This window comes from Eubalaena glacialis, chromosome 1, assembly GCF_028564815.1.
Source record: "Eubalaena glacialis isolate mEubGla1 chromosome 1, mEubGla1.1.hap2.+ XY, whole genome shotgun sequence".
Lineage (NCBI taxonomy): Eukaryota > Metazoa > Chordata > Mammalia > Artiodactyla > Balaenidae > Eubalaena > Eubalaena glacialis.
Window position 1 is genome coordinate 200,958,400 of NC_083716.1, and position 20,362 is coordinate 200,978,761.

General features: G+C 35.6%; 1 protein-coding gene across 3 annotated transcripts in view; it reads left to right on the forward strand.

Annotated features, from left to right (window-relative positions):
* SLC39A10 (solute carrier family 39 member 10) overlaps positions 1 to 20,362 on the forward strand; it is a 63,208-nt gene that overhangs the window by 41,119 nt on the left and 1,727 nt on the right. For all 3 annotated transcript variants that reach the window (XM_061203538.1, XM_061203546.1, XM_061203557.1), the window contains exons 5-9: positions 643 to 831; positions 4,785 to 4,905; positions 6,146 to 6,514; positions 7,652 to 7,732; positions 15,344 to 15,534. In XM_061203538.1, coding sequence (XP_061059521.1) covers positions 643 to 831; positions 4,785 to 4,905; positions 6,146 to 6,514; positions 7,652 to 7,732; positions 15,344 to 15,534 — 951 coding nt within the window. The remainder of the gene's footprint in view (positions 1 to 642; positions 832 to 4,784; positions 4,906 to 6,145; positions 6,515 to 7,651; positions 7,733 to 15,343; positions 15,535 to 20,362) is intronic.

Sequence of the window (20,362 nt, forward strand, 5' to 3'; positions counted from 1 at the left end):
GGTTTAGAAACCTCTTCTGTTGACCACTAGCAAATAGGGAAGGAATACAAACAAATGTCACAAGGAGGGAAAATACTGAAGACCAGTTCTCTAACTTTTACATTCTCTAAGATAAAGATTTAAAATGTAGAAAATTGAACACATGTTTAAGTATATCCTTTTGCTCATGTTCAGCAGTATATGCAGAGATAACATCTCATCACTTCTTTGAAATAATTTATAAAAGAAAAATATTTAAAAAATATAATCAGCTTAAGAGAAGGTTAAATTACAGGGAGTTACAAATGGTCACCTGCTGGTGAATTAATTTGTCTGTTTTAGTTTTACTGAATATTAAGGCATATATCTGGGACATGTTCACTTCAGTTTACGAAGGACCCATCATTACCTCTTATCTTACTGCTGGTTTGATTCTTTCACTGTAGGATGTATCTTAAACCTGATAGGCATTTGAGTTTTTGGTCTTTGTTTTAGAGTTACCATGGAATGTAGTACTTTCCAGGCCACTGAGGATAGCAAAATTAAATGGAAGACTACTTATATTCAATTGAGATAAGAGGGGATTTTTTTTTTCTGGAGATTATATTCTCAAAATAGCATTTTAATTACTTGTTTAGAAGTTTTTCTTATTCTTATTAACAGTCTCAGGGTGGACATGATCACAGTCATCAACATGCACATGGGCATGGACATTCTCATGGACACGAATCTAAGAAGTTTCTAGAGGAATATGACGCTGTATTGAAAGGACTTGTTGCTCTAGGAGGCATTTACTTACTGTTTATCATTGAACATTGCATTAGAATGTTTAAGCACTACAAACAGCAAAGGGTAAGTGTTTTTTAATTGTTTATTTTCTGAGGTAAAACTCAAAAACCATTGTTTTTGGGCCTTATGTTTTTTCTTAATCATGGTGTTGGTGTGTATTAAATATCGTTTAATAGATTATCTTCAGCGGAAAAACTGACTTTGATCTTTGCCATTTTTTTGTCATTACATTTGTTTTGGCATTTATAATCAAGATATAGGAGTCTCAGTTTCAGTTAATTTGTGTTGCTTCTTATCTAATTGATTTAAATAGTCTGGAAAAAGTTATTGGCCAATTTATTCTTATTAAAAATGCAAAAATGTATAAATAGAAGCAAGTCTCATTGGTCTTCATAGATAATATTTTCAAGTATAGGGGGCTTTCATTGCCATATCTTTTAATGAAAATGTTTTCTCACAACACATTTCTTTACCAGAAATGCCTTGCCAATGGTGTAAGTACTAGAGGTATGAAGAATTTAGATTCAGGGGGCTTTGTAGGAAGAAAATATAATGAAATGAAGGAAATGGTGATTCATCTCAAGAGTGACAAACACTTCGGAGATGATGCTTGGACTGTTGAACTGTCTTTCATGTCACATTTATTAGAATAAGATAAGTACCTAAAAGAATTTTTTCCCCAAGAAAGTAAGTTCAGGTATTACCATTCACTGTGATTTACACTCCTCCCTGTTCACACTGGTTCTCATCTGTCTCTAAGGCTCTGTCTTGAATACATCTCTCACTTAACATGTTTGTGATATTAATGCTGATTGTCTTCAGTATATTCTGTTTAAGTAAGGAAATCTAGCGGACATTTTTAGAAAGCTTTCCACAATAATGAGTTAGAAAATTTTTATATTTTGTTAGTTAACTACAAATATTCAAAAAAAAATTCTTCAAGAACACTGGATAGTCATTATCATAATATATACAGCCCACTCTTATGATAAAACTTTAATACTGTTTTTATGGATATATTCTTGTTTGTGTATGTATGTGTTTTGTATATATCCCCTTGGGACAAAATATGGTTTAGAACAGAGCTCTGAACTGGGATTCAGGGAGAGTGATTCTAGTTCTTGCCCAGCCACAAACTAGCTCTGAAACTGTGACTCATTCATCATGATTACCAGTTGCTATCTAAATGCATGGGAAATAAATCCTACTTCTCATCTGTATTTTCATATCATATTCCAAGTAGTGTATTTAATTTTAATGGCCATATTTTAGTCAGGGCATCATATTTAATTGCTTCCAAAGGAGGGTTGATCAAGATGGTGCACTCAGTGAAGTTTTATCTGAGGAATGCTCAAAGGAACTGGGAAGGATCAACTTAGAGAAACGTGAAAGAGATCTAACAGCATTTGGTTTGGGAAGGGCCATGTGGAAGGTCATGTGGATAGGTGAAGAATTGACGGTGGTGGGAGGGATGCCAAGGTGAGATTGGCTGGAGGGAAATGAGTCAGTGAAGGAGGTTACTGCAGAATAATTTAGAAGAGAGGTGCAGAGGGCTTGAATCATGGCATAAGGAACTGGGAAGAGAAGATGATTAAGAGAATTATTTAAATGAGGGAATCAATAAGAAAAAGTTGATTAGATAAAGAATTTAAAGTCCATCTCTGTGAATACCAAATTTAGAATACAAATTGCAAAGTATATAAAGAAGTTTTGGAATTACTGTGAAGCCCTAATTTTCTTCAATTGTGTGTACCTACTAACACTGAAGCAGCAAATATGAAGTATTTAATGTGTACAAAATATTAGGGACTGTATAATTTACAGATAAGTATAAAATATAGTCCTTCAAAATAAAGAGGTTTTATGTTTTTTATAATTTAACCTTGATCTCATTTTGAACCTAGACTTACTGGCAAAATTAAACACATTTATTTTTATAAAGTAAAGTAATATAGGAGAATAGAGTCCCCAAAATATGGCAGGTTTTTGGAAATTTGAAATTGTGGGAAGTAAAAAACTGAAAGTAACACCATTCGCAGAGGGGTACTCTAAATGCAATAGTGGGGAATTCATCAAGTACATCAAAGAAAGGAGTCCAGGGAGATAAATAAGTACATCTCCTTTATAATAAATAGGACAATAAGTAACTAAGATGAAAAAGTATATAGCATTTTTTGAAGAAAGGGAATTAGTGATACTTGAATAGAACAGACATTTGACCATCTGTATAGAAGAATTGGAAGGAAGCTTTCAGAACATAAGTTAAATAATACACCAGATGCTGACTAGTTTCAGCAAGTTGCGGCTTTGAGGGTAATGATTTGGCAAGTTTTTAGGAAAATGGACAATCAGAACCAACGCAATTAAACAAAATCCCAGCTGATGTTTTCCTTTCTATGTCTGTCTCACTGACTTTTGTACTGTTGTTTGCTCCTCCTTCCTCTTTTTTTTTTTCTTCTTTAACTCATGTTAAAACTGCTGTTTCTTTTCCTCTCTTTAGGATGTCTCCATATTATTTTCTTTTGAACATTTTCTATTCCCCCAGTTTCTGTTTTCTATTGCTATGAAGCAGAACAACCCAAAAAATAGCTTGTAACAACAACTTATTAGTTCTTTTAATTCTGTCAGGAATTTAGGCAGGATTCAGCTGGGCAGTTCTTTTGCTCCACTTGACATCAGCTAGAGTGATTCACTCAAACTCTGCTAATCTGGGTTGGCTAGGGCAGTGCAGAGCTGGAAAGGTCCAAGAATGCCTCACTCTGTGTCTGCATCTCGGTACTCCGCCACATGGCCTCTCTTCAGAGTCTAGACTGAGCTTCTTCGTAGCATAGTGGCCACACTCCCTGAGCGAATGCAAAAGGTGCCAGTCTTCTTTCAGACTAGGCCAGAACTAGCACAGCATCACTTCTGTTGTATTCTATTGGTCAAAGCAAGTCAAAAGGCCTGCTAAAATTTAGGGGCAAGGAATAGACTCCACCTCCTTATGGGTGGAGAAGAATGCTTACACAGGGAGGGAAGAAATTGATGATGGCCATCTTTGGAGACTCTGCTGCACATTCAACTAGCCACAAGAAGCCTACTTATGCAGCAGTTAGAAGACTTAAACATCTGAAACATAGCTCACAGCCTATAAGTAAAACCAACAAGGAAATGCTCTGCCAGTCAGTAAGGATCTTCCAGAGAACTTGATTTTTACTTTCATACTGTTCTAACATACTTGATTATTTGCTTTTTTAAATGAACATTGATTAAAAGTAGAAATTTAAGTTGGAAGAGTTGTTAGTGATAGACTGATGAGAAGAAACCAGACTATTAGGAGAGAATATAGGAAAATCCAAACTTAAACAATGAATTACAATAATTAGAATTTATTAGTAGAGGACAGATTAAATGAGAAAGAAAATTTGTCTTGATTGCAAAGCTGTTAAGTCAGTTACTGATAGGTCATTTTCATACATCACCTCATTTAATCCTTATAAGAATCTCATTTTCATATTATAGATGAGTATTTTTAGGTTTAATAAATTTAACAAACTTGTCTAAGTCTCATAGAGGTAAACTGTAAATTTAGTATTTTAAGTCAAGTTTAACTCTGTCTATTATGTCACATATGGGGAAAAGTGAGATTGTGTTAAACACAGAATGAAATTGAAAGGATTAAGCTTTCGTTTTTTGGAACTTCCCATTCCCACACAGTATTAAATGAGAGCAATATTACATATATTTCACACATTTCATTCAGGTTGCATATAATAATACAGTACTATGTACCCTATTCTTAACTTGAAAGTATGTGAATTGGACCTTTTAGTCGAGTATTCGAAAAAAAATAACATGCAAATTTAGTTGGATTTTTCATCTGGTAGACCCTTTGATTAACTTCTAAAAATTTTTTCTCACTTCTTCTCTAAATAATTTATAAAATTACCACCATTTATCCCCATAGATGTTAACAAGTAAATACTGTTGCTAACTGTGGCTGTAGATTCAATGCTAATACCAGATGTTTTTTTCAGGGGAAACAGAAATGGTTTATGAAGCAAAACACAGAAGAATCAGCTATTGGAAGGAAGCTTTCAGATCATAAGTTAAATAATACACCAGATGCCGACTGGCTTCAGCTCAAGCCTCTTGCCGGTAGACAACAGTTCTGACTAAAGAGAAACCTTTAAAATATAAAAATTGAAATATTGCTTCTAAACTGTGCCTGAGTTGTTTGAAATTTCTTGTCTTTGTTGCTTCTCTAATACTAGTTTCTTTTATTTCCTTACGTGTATCTTAACTGATTTTGTTAGTGTTTTGGTTATTTTCAGTGTTATTTATACTAGAATGTGGGACCAATTAATTATATTACAGGGCAAGGAACATATTGCACTTTTTACTTTACAGAAGAAAAAAATGAAATAAACAGAATGGCTTTGGATTAGTGTTTTATTTCTTGGTAATGCAAAAATCTCCATGCCCTCCATATGTGATTGTTTTCATGTGAGAAAAGGAGAATTGGTCTTTGTACTTAAAGGAGAGTGGTCCCTGTACTTAAAATCTCTGCTCATCCATTCATCTACCGTGTTTCATGATCGATGTAATGAGGTAGCTTACAATTTTCAGGGAAATAATATTTAAACATAATTTTTCCCCTTTGTGAACTTGTGTTTCCCCTGAGTGTACTAAGGATTTTCTGCAGAAAAGGGGGAGCCTAGATGCTAACTGTAGACTCTGTCCCAAAATACAATTTGGAAAGCACTAGAATCTTTGTCACATAATAAATAGCTTTTGTAAACTAGGTGAGAGGCCAACCTTAATTTTAAAAAAAAGTATCAGTGTTATCACTTGTATGGCTTTTTGAACTTCATTCTGGTAATGATCTAGAATTGATCTTGGTCAGATAGGTAGAGCACTAGAGGATGCAAGTGATTTAAATTTTGTCTTTGTTTTTTAAATGATAAGAGAAGGTTAGAGTGGGTAAACTTTGTTCTCTGAAAAATTATGGGCATATTTTGTTACCCTGTGAATGCTACAGTAACTTTCCACCCTTTTATTTTCATCAACTGTTGTTGATGTGCTCCTTAAGTTTCACAGTATCTTCATGCATGCCAATTTATGTCCTCACTTCACCTGCTAGTTCAGTTCCCTTCTATTTACTTCATCTGGTTCATCTTTTGGACTCTCAAAACCCCAGTTTGTTTTGTGTGTGTGCACACGTGTGTTTACTTATTTATTAGTTTGATTTGTTTTTTTATATTTATTTATTTAGGAATTTTAAAGACATTCACTTAGGAGATGTTCATTACATTGCTATTTTGCCTGGGTTTAAATTAAGCAAATATGCATTCATTTACTTGCTGATAAAGCATATCCTTTGCCATTATAAATATAGGAACTGATGACTCGGTTGTTTCTGAAGATCGACTTAATGAAACTGAACTGACAGATTTAGAAGGCCAACAAGAATCCCCTCCTAAAAATTATCTGTGTGTAGAAGAGGAGAAAATCATGGCCCATTCTCACAGTGACGGATTACATGCCATTCATGAGCATGATCTCCATGCTGCTGCACATAACCACCGTGACGAGAGTAAAACTGTGCTGAGGAAGCATAATCATCAGTGGCACCACAAACATTCTCATCACTCACACGGTCCCTGTCATTCCGGATCAGATCTGAAAGAAACAGGAATAGCTAATATCGCCTGGATGGTGATCATGGGGGATGGCATCCACAACTTCAGTGATGGGTTAGCAATTGGTAAGTAGGCTTGAAGCTTGGGTTATAATTTGTTATTCTTTAAGACCATTTTCCTTCTTCCACTGTTTTAGTACTATCTTGGAGCTTAACAAATATATTATTATATATTATTCCGTCATTTGGCTTTTCCAAAGGCTATGTTAGTGTTTTTGATAAGTTTATTTGGGGGCATGAAGGTATAATTTCAGTGGGTTTTTCTTTGAACATATAAACAAATTCCACAGTGTACTTCTTTGATACCTTGATTTCTTACTGAAGGCGTAGTCACCATATTGAAAAAGCTACCTTAACATATTTTCAGTACATTTATATGTCTCTGATTGAGAACAAATGAATTTCAATCTTGGGTTTAAAAGTTCTTTTACATTTGAAAAAGTGAAGAAAAATTTTACAATAGCAAAAATCCATTATATCAAATTTAAACATCATATTAGAATCTTGCTAATATAAGCTGATGTTACCAGTTTAGGAGAACATTAAATGTGATCAATACATAATTTTCTTTGAGATCCAGACTCTATTAAATAATCATTCAGAAGTAGGCCTTGGTTTCTTTCAAAAGAGACCATATTTTTGAAGCCACAGTGGCTGTCAGTGTTAAAGAGTAAAGAATTTTACTAGTAGAATCAGACGCATTTGTACCTCTGATTTCAGTATTCAGGACCATCGAACAAATAATAATTTATGCCATTTATGCTCTAGACCTAGAAAAGTTTGGATAAGGATACTAGGCATTTAAATATCTATAAATATTAGTATACGAGAGCAAGTGCAATTATAGACTTATATGACTTAAGATTGAGGGTTTCACACTACCAGTCAGGGACTGAAACACTAAAAACTGTTACTACTCCGAAGCTATTAGTGAATTAGAAGGTTACACAAATAGAGAATTTAATTCAATAGGGAATGTTTCTTTCATTGAGTAGCTCTTTCTCTGGTTGTCACATACCTATTGCACTTCACTCACTGTATGTTCAAAAACTATAGTGTGTGAGATTAGAGTCACTCATACATTATGAAATTAATTTAGATAGGCAAACGAGAATGCAGCTGTCATTATGAATGAAAATAGAAAAACAGAAGATCAGTAACTGTCACTTGAATATTTTCCTCCCCCCCACCCCCCCACCTCAGGAGCAGCTTTCAGTGCTGGATTGACGGGCGGAATCAGTACTTCTATAGCTGTCTTCTGTCATGAACTGCCACATGAATTAGGTAACACGACCTTAAAATTTTTACCAGATTTCATGAAATGCAAGACTTAATCTAAATGCATCTAAATTTTAGAGATGTTAAAGCATAAAAAATGTCTGATGGCAAGTATACAGTATCATCATTCTCTTGTTTATGGTATAATTTTTGTTAATGTGCTTCTAAAAGATGTGTATTGTTTTATATGTATTTTTATTTTATGTAAACAATATTATGTTATAGCCCACTCTGTTTCTTATCTTATTTACCAATCATTACGTTTTTAAACTCCAAGCAGGTTACCATGAGTTAATCTAATATGTTGTTTCTGCCCAGTACTCAGAGGTGTACATTTACCACATTTTTACGTATTTAGCACCTAGTATTGGACACACCACCCGTTCTTTAATTTCCTGCCGCCACAGATAATGGTGCATTGAACATCGGTAGACTTGGTGCTTAGAGACCCTTGTGAGAACATCTTTTGGGGTATATACCTGGGAACAGAATCGATGGGTCCTAAGATATGCATGCCTAAGAGTACCATATCACTATCCAGAGTAACTGAACTAGTGTCCTCTCTACCAGCAATAACTGAGAGTTCCTATGTTTCCACATCCCTGGTAACACTTGGCATTAACTTTCTAATTTTTGCCAATTCATAAGGTGTACAATGATATTTCTCTGTTGTTTTAGTGGGCATTTATTGATCTAGCAATGTTTTTTTAGTTTCTCTTCTTGTGTTTTGGTTTCCTTCTTCTATAAATTGAAAAATGGAAGAAAAAAAATGTGTACATTCACATAGAAAATATCTGAGGGATGTGAAGATGATGTTAATTTCAAAGGAAAAAAAATACATCTTTTCAGTATCCAAGGAATTTCTTCATGTGCCTTCTAATTTAAGATTTTTCTTGAATTTATCAGGCTGTGAGACATCTATCATATCATTTGACTGTCTTGATTGGCAGTACACTTATTTGCTCCCTTTGAATAGAATTAATTCATATAATTTTCTTAGAAAGTTACCAACTGCTCGCATAAAGCAAAAAAATCTCTTAGTGCTTATTTGGTGCTGATTCTTTAGGGCTTGATTCCTTATAGTTTTGTTTACCTTGTCAACCTTGGACATGCAGTCATATATCTTGGCTTATGCCACATAATCCTTTACCCAGACCCTTCATTGTCTTTTGCCTGGGCAGTTTCCATAGTGAACGTTTATATCTCTGGTTTCATTCTGTTCCACTGTGTCTTTTATACCTATTGCCAGATATATCTTCTTGCCATGTGACTGTGTTATTATGTGACTAGATGTGACTTGCTTATTTAATCAAAATCTTTCAGTCCCCTTCCCCTATATATAAAGTAAAAGCTGAGATTCATTAGTTTTGCTTTCAATGACCTTCACATCTGCTTCTACCTACCTTTCCCGCCTCACTCACTGTACTTGCTGTTGCTTGTTTTCCACTTCACCCAAACACAATTCACCAAACATGCAGTCTGGGTGCCTGAACCTGTTTCTTTGCTTATTCCCTCCTCCTAATTGGCTTGTTCTACTAGCTCTACCTAGTATAGCATGTTAAGAGTCTTTTTTCCTGTAACTTCAGTACAGTCCTCCAGTACCCCATGCCTCGGGATTACTATTTCCTCTAAACTTTATCACTTACTTTCTCTAGGTCCTTCTTTTGGTGCTTAATATATTTCCATTTTAGATGGAAATATACTAAGCACCAAATACATGTCCTATTTCTTACAATGTAGGTTCTTTGTGTGCAGATACTATATCTCACACCCTTCTCTAACTACTTTCCTGTTAGTAAGAGAATGATATGCCAAATACTTCCTTGCATTTCCATAGCAACACAAATCAAGACTTGTCAGTTTTTATATATGAGAAACATTGCCTAATAGTTTTAACCTTTTTTTTTTTTTTTTTTTTTTTTAGTCGCACACACATCCACAATATGCTAGGGAAACCTTCAACTTCCTTCCTACCCACCCACTACCCCCTAAAAGTAGTATGTCAGGCCACTTCATGATTAAGTGTGGTTATACTGAATTGCCCTTACCCCCCATGATCCACTTCAGCACAGAACTGATAGCAGAGAGTTTGGAAATGAGGGATGGTTGCCTTCCTGTCACTTACTCCTTTTTTTTCCCTATAGTTTCTTATTGAGGGAGTGACACACAACGATAGCCACATGTAAAACAAATGCTATACGTATCTTATTGGCTAGGTAAGCGCTTGCTTGATACCCAGTGCAGAGCTCTGGTAAAAGCTTGAGCCAGGACACCTCAGTGAAATATTGAGACCCCAAATCTTTACTTGTTTTACCCCACAAACCAGAGATTAAGATGTTACTGTTGCTGTGAAAGGAAATACCAATCCAAAGTATACATCTGCTTTGCCAGAAGGAGAGGAGTGAGACATTATGAGAATGTACATTTTCCCCAATGCCTTGTGCTAAATTGACATAAACTGCCCCATATTCTAGTTGCCTGGGCTCCTAGGGAAGAAAGATCATAAAGAAATAACTCAGCTTCCTCCTCTGGAGGTGACAGAAAAGGCTTTGGCTTTTTTATCCATCAACAAGGTAGAAGTGGTCTAAAGGAAGTTTTAAAAAATGCTCGTGGAGCCTAATTTTTGCCTTTAAGGCATAGTAATGGAGTACTTTGGTAAAATAGGGCCAGATGTATGCCTCTACTCTGATTAGATTATCCACTCTTACTCACTTGGGGAGGAACAGAATGTAGAGACAGACATAGAAGCTTCTTAGTCAGAATTCCCAGGCAAGGGAAAAATCAGTCCCCTGGACGCTGAGAGATGCATGGCAGGTGGGTAGCGACAAGTCCTCTTCCCACTTAATAGCTTAAGATGTTGGCAAAGCAGCATAATACGTCACATTCCAGGATAGTTTATTTAATATAAAACCTGTTTTGCCCTAGCTAAATTTTTTATTATGAATTCTTAAAACTAATCTGAGATTTCTATACTAAAGTCATACCCTAAGGGGGAAAACATGTGCAGTTGACCCTTGAACAACATGGGCTTGAACTGTACAGGTCAACTTATATGCAGATTTTTTCTATAGTAAATACTACAGTACTACACGATCTGCAGTTGGTTGAATCTGCACATGTGGAATTGAGGATATGGAGGGCTGACTATAAGTTGTATGCAGCTTTTCGACTGGGCCCCTGCGTTGTTCAGGGGTCACTTATGTGTAAATTACATTGTAGTACCTTGGAGATCCTGATCCGCAGTCCAGTCAGTAATTCCAAGATTTGATGTTCCTCTTCTGAACAGATTGCTGTTTCCCTAATGGTGTTCCAGGTAGGGTTTTTTTGTGTGTGTTTAGGAATGTGATATGAAAAACCATGTGTACTTTTAAACCTTAAAACAATATAGGGAGGTTCACTCTGAGAGCTGTGCAGAAATTGAAACCATCTGAAGAAATAGAAAACCCATATCTCTCATTTCATGTTTGCTGCGGGGTGTGGTAATGGATGAAATTACCTGATTTATTACTACTCTTCTATTTTTGCCAAACTTGTATAGCTGAATTTAAGTAAGTTGCAATATTATTCTGTTGCATTCTCTCCACTTTTTTCCACCCTTTCAGTAAGGAGCTGTATTTGAAACATTTGAAAAATAATTTGTAAGAAAACCTATATAAGAATGTATAAAGGGGAAGTGAGGTTGAGGATAATCCAGAAGGGCAGATGATCCAAACTCTGTTCTTGACATTGAGTAATGTTTCAACTTCAAGGAAATAACATTTTGATAAATAAATGTAGCTATGTTATTAAGACTTCGCTTAGAGAGGCTATCTGTAATGCTGTCCAATTTTTTCCTTTCCTCTCGTGTACTGAGTTAAATAGAAATTAAAAATAAGATACTCATAATGTGCTAAACTGTCCAGGGAAAACTGAACATTCACTGTTTAGATTTATACATGTGTATACATGCATTATTTAAGACAAAAAGAACCTTAAAATACTTACTTAAAAAAGTCTCAAGAGTTGATATTAACAGATACTGACATAATTATAGCTTTGGATCACATTAACAGCTTTGGCAGACACACCTCATTCTTTGTGCTAATGATATCCTTTGTCAGCAGAAAGGAAAGAATATTGATTTATCAAAAGATGAATAGATTTGCTTATTCAGTATAAATTCCAGCTGTGGGTATTCCTTTTGATTTATTTTTCAAATGTTTATACAGGTTCTTACTGAGAAGGGAAGGGTAGAAAAATATGCAGATAACTTTGAGAAATTATAACCTGAGATAAGACTAGGACAAAGATAGATTTTTAAATGAAATAATTCATCTTGATACAAGAACATCATATAAGAGTCATTTATATGCTAGCAATGAACAATTAGAAATTGAAATTTTTAAAAAGTACTGTTTACAGTAACACCAAAAAACACAAACTACTTTGGTTAAATCTAACAAAATTACATAGACTCTTTATGCTGAAAACTACAATTAGCCAACAAAAGAAATCAAAGGAAACCTAAATGAAGATCTATTATAGGTTTATGGACCAGAAGACTCAGTATTTTTAATATACTAATTCTCTCTATAGATTCATTACATTCCCAGTTAAAATCCCAGCAGGCTTTTTTGGAGATAAATGAGATTTTCCAAAAATTTTTACGGAAAGGGAAAGGAATGGCCAGAAGAATTTTGAAAAAGTACACCAAAGTTGAATTTAAGACTTACTGTAAATCCACAATAATCAAAACAATTTATATTGGTTACAGAATAGGCACATAAATCAGTGGAACAGAGTATAGAATCCAAGAAAAATGCAAAGGAAATTCCATGTAGAAAGAATAGTTTGTTCAACAAATGTTGCTGCCATAATTGGATGTCTACTTGAAAAACAATCCTCCCACCACAGACAAAAATTAACTCAAAATGGATCATTGATCTAAATGAAAAAAATTTAAATATAAAAGACTTTTAGAAGAAAACATAGGAGAAAATCTTTGTGTTTTTTGGATTAGGCAGGTTGTTCTTAGATACAATACCAAAAGCATGCTCTACTAAGGAAAAAAGTAAGAAAGTGGACTTCATAAAAAGTAAAAACTCTACACAAAAGACACTTAAAAGAATGAAGAGACAAGCCATAGTCTGGGAATAAGTATTTGGAAAATATTTATCTGACAAAAACCTTAGGATATTTAAAGACCTCTCAACTCAGTAATAAAAAGACCAACAATTCAACAACAACAAAAAAATGGGTAAAAGACTTGAACGGGCATTTTACTAAAGAAGTTATACTGATAACAGACAAACACATGAGAATTCAGGTACTGGATTTGTCATTGTGGGCTGAAAAGGATGGGGAGCAACCAGAACTCTCATAAATCCCTGCCAGAAATCCCACTCCTAGGTATCTACATACAACAGATGAAGACTTTTGTTGACACAAAAATCTATTTATGAATGTATATAGTGGCTTTATTCATAATTGCCCCAAATTGGAAACAACCTAAACGTCTTTAAGCTGCTGAATGGGTAAATAAGCTATTGTTCATCTATGGGATATTACTTAGCAGTAAAAAGCAGTGGTTTTCTGATATAAATTGTAACATGGATGAATCTTACACACATCATGCTAAGTGAAAAAAATGTAGACTCAAAGGACTACATACTGTATGATTCAATTTATATGATGTTCTGGGAAAGGCAAAACTGTAGGGACAAAAAGCAGATCAATGATTGCCTAGGATTGAGGGGCCTGAGGAAATTTGCAGGGGCAGGGGCAGGTAATGATGAAATAGTTCTAGTTTGATGGCGGTTATGGTTACATGGTATGTACTTTTGTCAAAACTCATAGAACGCAAGGTCAAAAAAAGGGGGGGGAATTGTGTATGTAAGTTACACCTTAATTTTAAAAAGTATTAACTAAATAATTCATCTTGAATCTTGACTAGTTAATTCATGCTGTTTGGTTGTTATTCAGGGATGAAAGCAATCATCTTCCTACGCAGTAATATCAGGGAAGGCATCAAAATTGACAGAGTTTTACCTATGATATTTGGTTCATTGAGTATTCAGTAATGCTCCTTTTAAAATCCTATTTTGAAATTACAAAAGGAAACACTGTATTTTATAACCTAAAAGACACTTCTGTAGTCTCATTTTGTATTACCTAACTGCCTGCTAAATGAAATTGTCCCTTTAACACAACTGATGGGTGAATTATTGAGAATTATGGTGAGGAAATTTGCAGAGGAAGAAGTTAGGGAACTCTTTCCTTAGAGGAGGCCAAGGAAGAAAGGCCAGAGGAACTTAAAACTATAGGGGAGAGAAGAGGTAAAAGCTGACATTGAATCCAGGTCTCACCAGGAGAATTAAGTATTTAGGATCAGAGGGAAAAGATGTAGGAAGAATAGTATTAGATGGAAAACTGGAGAATGGCAGTTTAGAAGCCATTGGTAGATAATCTCCTTAGGTGTATTATCTTAACTTTCCCAAATAATGTTGCAGGATGTAGTTTGTAGCAATTCATTGAAACATGGAAAATAATGCCTTGCACTAATTTCTTTGTTAACTTCTACTTATCTGTTATAAATGAGAACCTTGTAATCATAACTTAAAAAAAAAAAACAACCCAGATCATATACTTCTAGTCATGTAAGATCCCTTCTTAAGGGAAAGAAACAAGCCCCTGCCCCCCACCTCAGTATTCTATATAGTACCTTGCATATACTGAATGTTCAGTAATTGATTGGACATTTGCATATTTAGTAACAAAAATTAAAACAAAAAAATTGTTATAATTAGTAAAACTATTGCTTTCGACCCTTTAGCTTAAAGACTATTAGTTCTAGCAGCATTTTGCCCTTCTAGTAATGTCTCTCTAAACAATATTTAATCCTTTCTTTACCTAGTGTTCCAGCTTTAGACAGATGAGTAAGAAAAGTCTCTTTATTCTTTTTTTACATTTTTAGGATTTTCAGAATTAAGATTTAATTTTTCTTTTGGAATAAATAAAACATAAATATAAACAGCATACAGAGTCTGTTACCTCTGTTCTTTCTTAGCCCATTTCCCTTTGAAAAAAGGGCAGAGATCAGAGCAGAGAGCTCTATTTGCTGCTCACAAAAAGAGCAGTGGTGAAGTTCTTTTTTTTCTTATGTTTTTCTTGTGTTTTTTAAAATTTTCATTTCACGTGATCCAGTAAAATTGACCTTGCTTTTTGATGTACAGTTCTTTGAATTTTAACATGTATACAGATTTGTGTCGGCGCTGCCACCATCAAGGATAACAGTTCCATCACCTCAACAAACCCCCTCATGCGATCCCTTTATCGTCACATCCCTTTTCTATCCTTGCCCCTTGGTGACCACTGAGTGTTCTCCATCACGATAGTTTTATCTTTTTGAGAATATCATATAAATGGAATCATGTATAACCTTTCAGACTATCTTTCACCATCATGCCTTTGAGATTCACCCAAGTTTTTGCATGTATTAAGGTTTAAGTAAAAAGTGAAATTTCATTATAAAGGTATATCTTTTTTATGTCATTCTTAATTTTGTTTTTTATTGGTGTTTTCCTGAATTTGTGTGTAAAATCCTGTGGTTGTAAAACTCACATTATGTCTTAACTGCAGGTGATTTTGCAGTTCTTCTTAAAGCAGGCATGACTGTAAAGCAGGCAATTGTATACAACCTCCTCTCTGCCATGATGGCTTACATAGGCATGCTCATAGGCACAGCTGTTGGTCAGTATGCCAATAACATCACACTTTGGATCTTTGCCATCACTGCAGGCATGTTCCTCTACGTAGCCTTGGTGGATATGGTAAGACAGCTTATTTTATATTTTTGTTGTTATACTAAATCTGTAAATAGAATGCAACTTCCAAAAATGGAAGAAATCTGGATGTAGTTTGAAAGACTAATAAATATAACCCATTTTAAAGACATGTGATATCTTAAATAAAGAAAAGACATTTAAGTAGGAGGATTCCTTCTTTGGAAACCAGTTATCCTAAAGGTTTTTGACCAAATAATATTACTACTCAAAGTAATCATCAGTAGTATTTAAAGATATAATTACAGAATTATTATACTACTTTGAAGGTTTTGTAATATTGGGGTGGAAATGTTTTTTTGTTGTTAACAAAATAATTCTTTGAGCTTGCTTTATAGCAAACAAGAAGGAAATACTATACCTCTTAGGTAAGCCAGTCTTCTGCAGGAAATGGTGTATATTCCAAGGGATTTATGTAATTTCCCTTATTTCTAACTTCAGTTTAAAGTTAATAAATCTAAACACTAACAATTAGTTTTATTTTAATTTTACTTTAATATCCTAAATATGTTAGGCAGTGCGTTTGCAGAACGAACAATTTGGTTACTTTGTTTTTAACTAGATATTGTATTCACTTTTCTTTCTGGTGGGATCTGTTAGATAGTCTCATATCAAATTATATAACCTAAATTTTTAATGACTATTTATTATAGAAAGTTTAGAAAATAAGAAAAAATAAAAATTATTTATATTTTGTACCTAGAGGCAGCCATTTTCCCCCTCTCTCCTTAGGCCTCTAATACCTCATTTATTGTCCTCATGCTCAGCTGATGACCTTGCTTCCTATTTCATGGAGAGCACCGAAGCCACCAAGACCAGTTCCAACCAGCTCTCATCACCATTTCTACTCATTTCCCTGTATCGATGCCTGTTTAACGTCGTTCTTTTTACTATGAAGCAATGTTTCTGTTCCTAGCTAGAGCTAGCTCCTTCAGACTGTTCCCTAGACCTTATCTATCCCCTCTCTCACTAACTCCCTTAAATTTCCCCCTCTTTTTCCTGCATCATTTGTTTTTCCCTCTCTGCTGGATCATTTCTATCAACGTATAAACCTCGTTACTTTTCCCATCTTAAAACGGTAGAGGAAAAGAATCTTTTTAAACTCCAGTTTCAGTTTTAGCTACCACCCTATTTATTACTCTCCTTCCCTGTTATAGCAAATCACCCTTTCTTGTTTTTTAATTCTCTTCTCTCATGAGTCTAGCTCATCAGGTTTTCTCCCTGACTGCTCTGCCATGTTACTTTGTCAGATCTACCATTGACCACGACATTGCTCAGTCCACTGGTCACTTACCCTGCCCATATTCATTTCACTTGTCCTAACAGCAGCATTTGGCTGTTGATCATTCTCTTCTCTTTGGAATGCCTCCTGGTCCGTTGGCTTCTGTACCACCACCATTTCCTGGCTTCCCACCTTTCTAGCTTTCTTATTAGTCTTTTGCTGGATCTTGTTCTCTTCCCTTACCTCTGAATGTTGGTGAAAGGCCTCTAAGTAATCTTATCTAGTCTCATGGCTTTAAATATCTATTGGCTGATAATTCCTAAGTTCACATCTTTAGCCCAGGCCTTTTCCTTAACTCCAGATTAGCCTGTCTACCTGCTTACCTGAATATCTAAAAGGTGTTGCCAACTTAATATGTTCAGAAACTAGCTCTTGATATTTGCCAACCCTGCTCCTTGCACCAGCACCACCTATAGAATCCCACATCTATTAATAATAACTTTATTCTTCTGGTTGCTCAGATCAAAACCCTGAGTATCATTCTTTGACTCCCCTCTTTCTGTCCTTCCCACATCTGCTGAGGGCTCCATCTCCTCATCACCTCCACTGCACTCTCATTCCAGCCACCATCATCTTTCTCTTTCTAACTGTTCTCCCTGCTTCTGCCCTTGCCCTGTCCACCACACTCTATTTCTACAACACACCTTGGGAGATTATTTTTTGTGTGATCCTTGTAAGATTAGATCATGTCACTTGTGAGCTTCAAATCCCTCAGTGGTTTTCCATCTCATTCAGAGTAGAAGCACAAAGTTCTTCTTCTGACCGTCAAGGTTTTTAATCTTCCTGAGCATTTCTTCTCCCTTTCCATCCCTAACTTTCCTAACCTTACCTCACCTCCTCTCCCGCTCCTCTACGAGGCACACTCTGCCTCAGGGCCCTGGTTCCTGCTGGTCACTCCTGTGGAATATCTCGCAGACATTCTCCTGGCTAGCTCCCTCACTTCTTGAGGCATCCTATCTAAAATTTCAGTCTCTACACCAACATTTCACATCCTCTATTCCTACTTTATTTTTTTTCCTTTGCACTTGTATCTCAGTCTACTAATAACACATTAAACATTTTATTTATTGAGCTATAATATCAGTTCTGGGAAGGCAGGCGTTTTTGTCATATTTCATTTACTGCTGGAGATGTAGTTCATAATTAGTTGAATGAAGAATGAATGAGCTAATTCTTATATTAGAGAGCTGAAAGTGTAAAAAGAACCAGAGAGTCATTACAGTAAGGATTTATATTCTAATGAAGAAGAAAAGCAGCCATTAATTATAATTCTTTGGATACGTGTTATGATAGAGCGGTGCAACGTGTTTGTGGAACTACAGAGGGAGGCTGGCTAAAAAATTGGGTAATAAAATTAGGGAAGTTTTTCTGGAATAGGAAATTTGAGCCAAGTCTTAAAGAAGGTAAAAGAGTTTATCAGAAGCAAGAGGAAAGGGCATATAAGAAAATAGAATAATAAATAGCATCATTCTTTGACCAGTGAGTCTACTCCTGGGACTGTATTCTGAGGAAATAAAGTAAAATGATTACTGCTAATAAAACAAGCAAGCAAATAAATAAAAATAAAACCATATGAAAATGTTCTTTGCAGAGTAGTTATAATGTCACAATTGGAAACACCTAAATATTCTAGAAGACAGGGACAAACTGTCCACATATATTTTAGGGTCCATTTAGGAAATAGATAATATATCTACAGTGTCATTAATTAGGTAGTTGGTGATCGGATCGGATGAGTCACACAACATGCCATGCTAAAAAGATTAAAGCTTATCTTGTAAATTTGGGGGGACCATTAAAAGGTTTAAGCAACAATGACATTATCTCATTTTTATTTTAGAAAGACCACTTTGGCTATAAGGGGGAAGTTTTTACTGATGTATAGTCATTCAGTAAGATAGCAACAGTACCAGAAGTTTTAGTACCTTTAGCATACCCAGTTGGAAGCATCTGGTTTTTCGGGGGCTTTGGATAGCACCTGTTTATCAACCAATCTGGAGCATTGTTGCACGTTAACAACTGTGGTCATAGAGGTAGGTACTGGCTGGCTCTTAGCTGTGGTCATGACAGACAATATTGGTGTTGGCATTCAGGATAGAATTGAATGTGCGGAAGGCACTATGGTGCCTCTTCTTGCTGGTATGTGCACATATCTAGAGGGGATATTTCTGTGAAACATACAATGTTTATGCTTAAATATTAAGGAAGGTTAGAACTGAAAGTTTTTGAAACAATAAAAACTTGGGGAAGAACGTAATAAAATAGTCTTCTTACTAAAACCATAGGTAGGAACTTGCCAGTTTTAGTCTTAATCCAGGGGTTGGCAAGGGACAGATAGTAAATATTTAAGCTTGTGGACCATATAGTCTCTGTCACAATTATTCAGCTTTGACATTTGTAATGGTCTCTGTCACAACTACTTAATTCTGCTGGATAAGAACAGTAACCTCCATTAGCGTACACTACTGCCATAGACTTCTGAACAGAATAGATGACCAGCATGAAGTACTTCTTAAATAGGACCCTCAGGAGATTGTTAAATATACTGTAGCACTGTCAGAGCATGGTAGTTGGATTAATTGTACTCATTATTTAATAATGATTAATGGCGTTTCTTCCTAGGTAGGCATTATGTACTTAACGCTACATTTCTCGTCCCTAAACCCCAAAGCACCAAGATATTGTTTGGAGTAAAGCTTAGTGTCAAATAGAGAGTAGCATATCAATGTCATCTTTCTGTAGATATTCACTGCAAACTTGAAAAAAAAACCAGAAAAGTGAACGTGAAAATTGGAAATAGTTCTTTTGCAATTTTGATTAGGTTTGGGTGGGAAGAATTTATGCTTATAATCACATACATTCCGTCTTCAGCAAATCTCATTTACTTAGACACGTTAAAGATTTAAGTTTTATACTTTGAACTATGGATTTATTATTTTAATTTTTTTAGATTTATTTTTTTGGCTGTGTTAGGTCTTCATTGCTGTGCGCGGGCTTTCTCTGGTTGTGGTGAGCGGGGGCTACTCTTCGTTGCGGTGCGCGGGCTTCTCATTGCAGTGGCTTCTCTTGTTGCAGAGCATGGGCTCTAGGTGCGTGGGCTTCAGTAGTTGCAGCATGCGGGCTTCAGTAGCTGTGGCTCGCGGGCTCTAGAGCTCAGGCTCAGTAGTTGCGGCGCACAGGCTTAGTTGTTCCACAGCATGTGGGATCTTCCCGGACCAGGGATCGAACCTGTGTCCCCTGCATTGGTAGGCGGATTCTTAACCACTGTGCCATCAGGGAAGTCCCTGAACTATGTCTTTTTTTTTTTTTTTTTTTTAATAAATTTTATTTATTTATTTTTGGCTGGATTGGGTCTTCGTTGCGTGCGTGTTTTCTCTAGTTGTGGCGAGCGGGGGCTATTCTTCGTGGTGGTGCGCGGGCTTCTTATTGTGGTGGCTTCTCTTTGTTGAGGAGCACAGGCCCTAGGCGTGCAGGCTTCACTTGTTGTGGCATGCGGGCTCAGTAGTTGTAGCTAGCGGGCTCTAGAGCACAGGC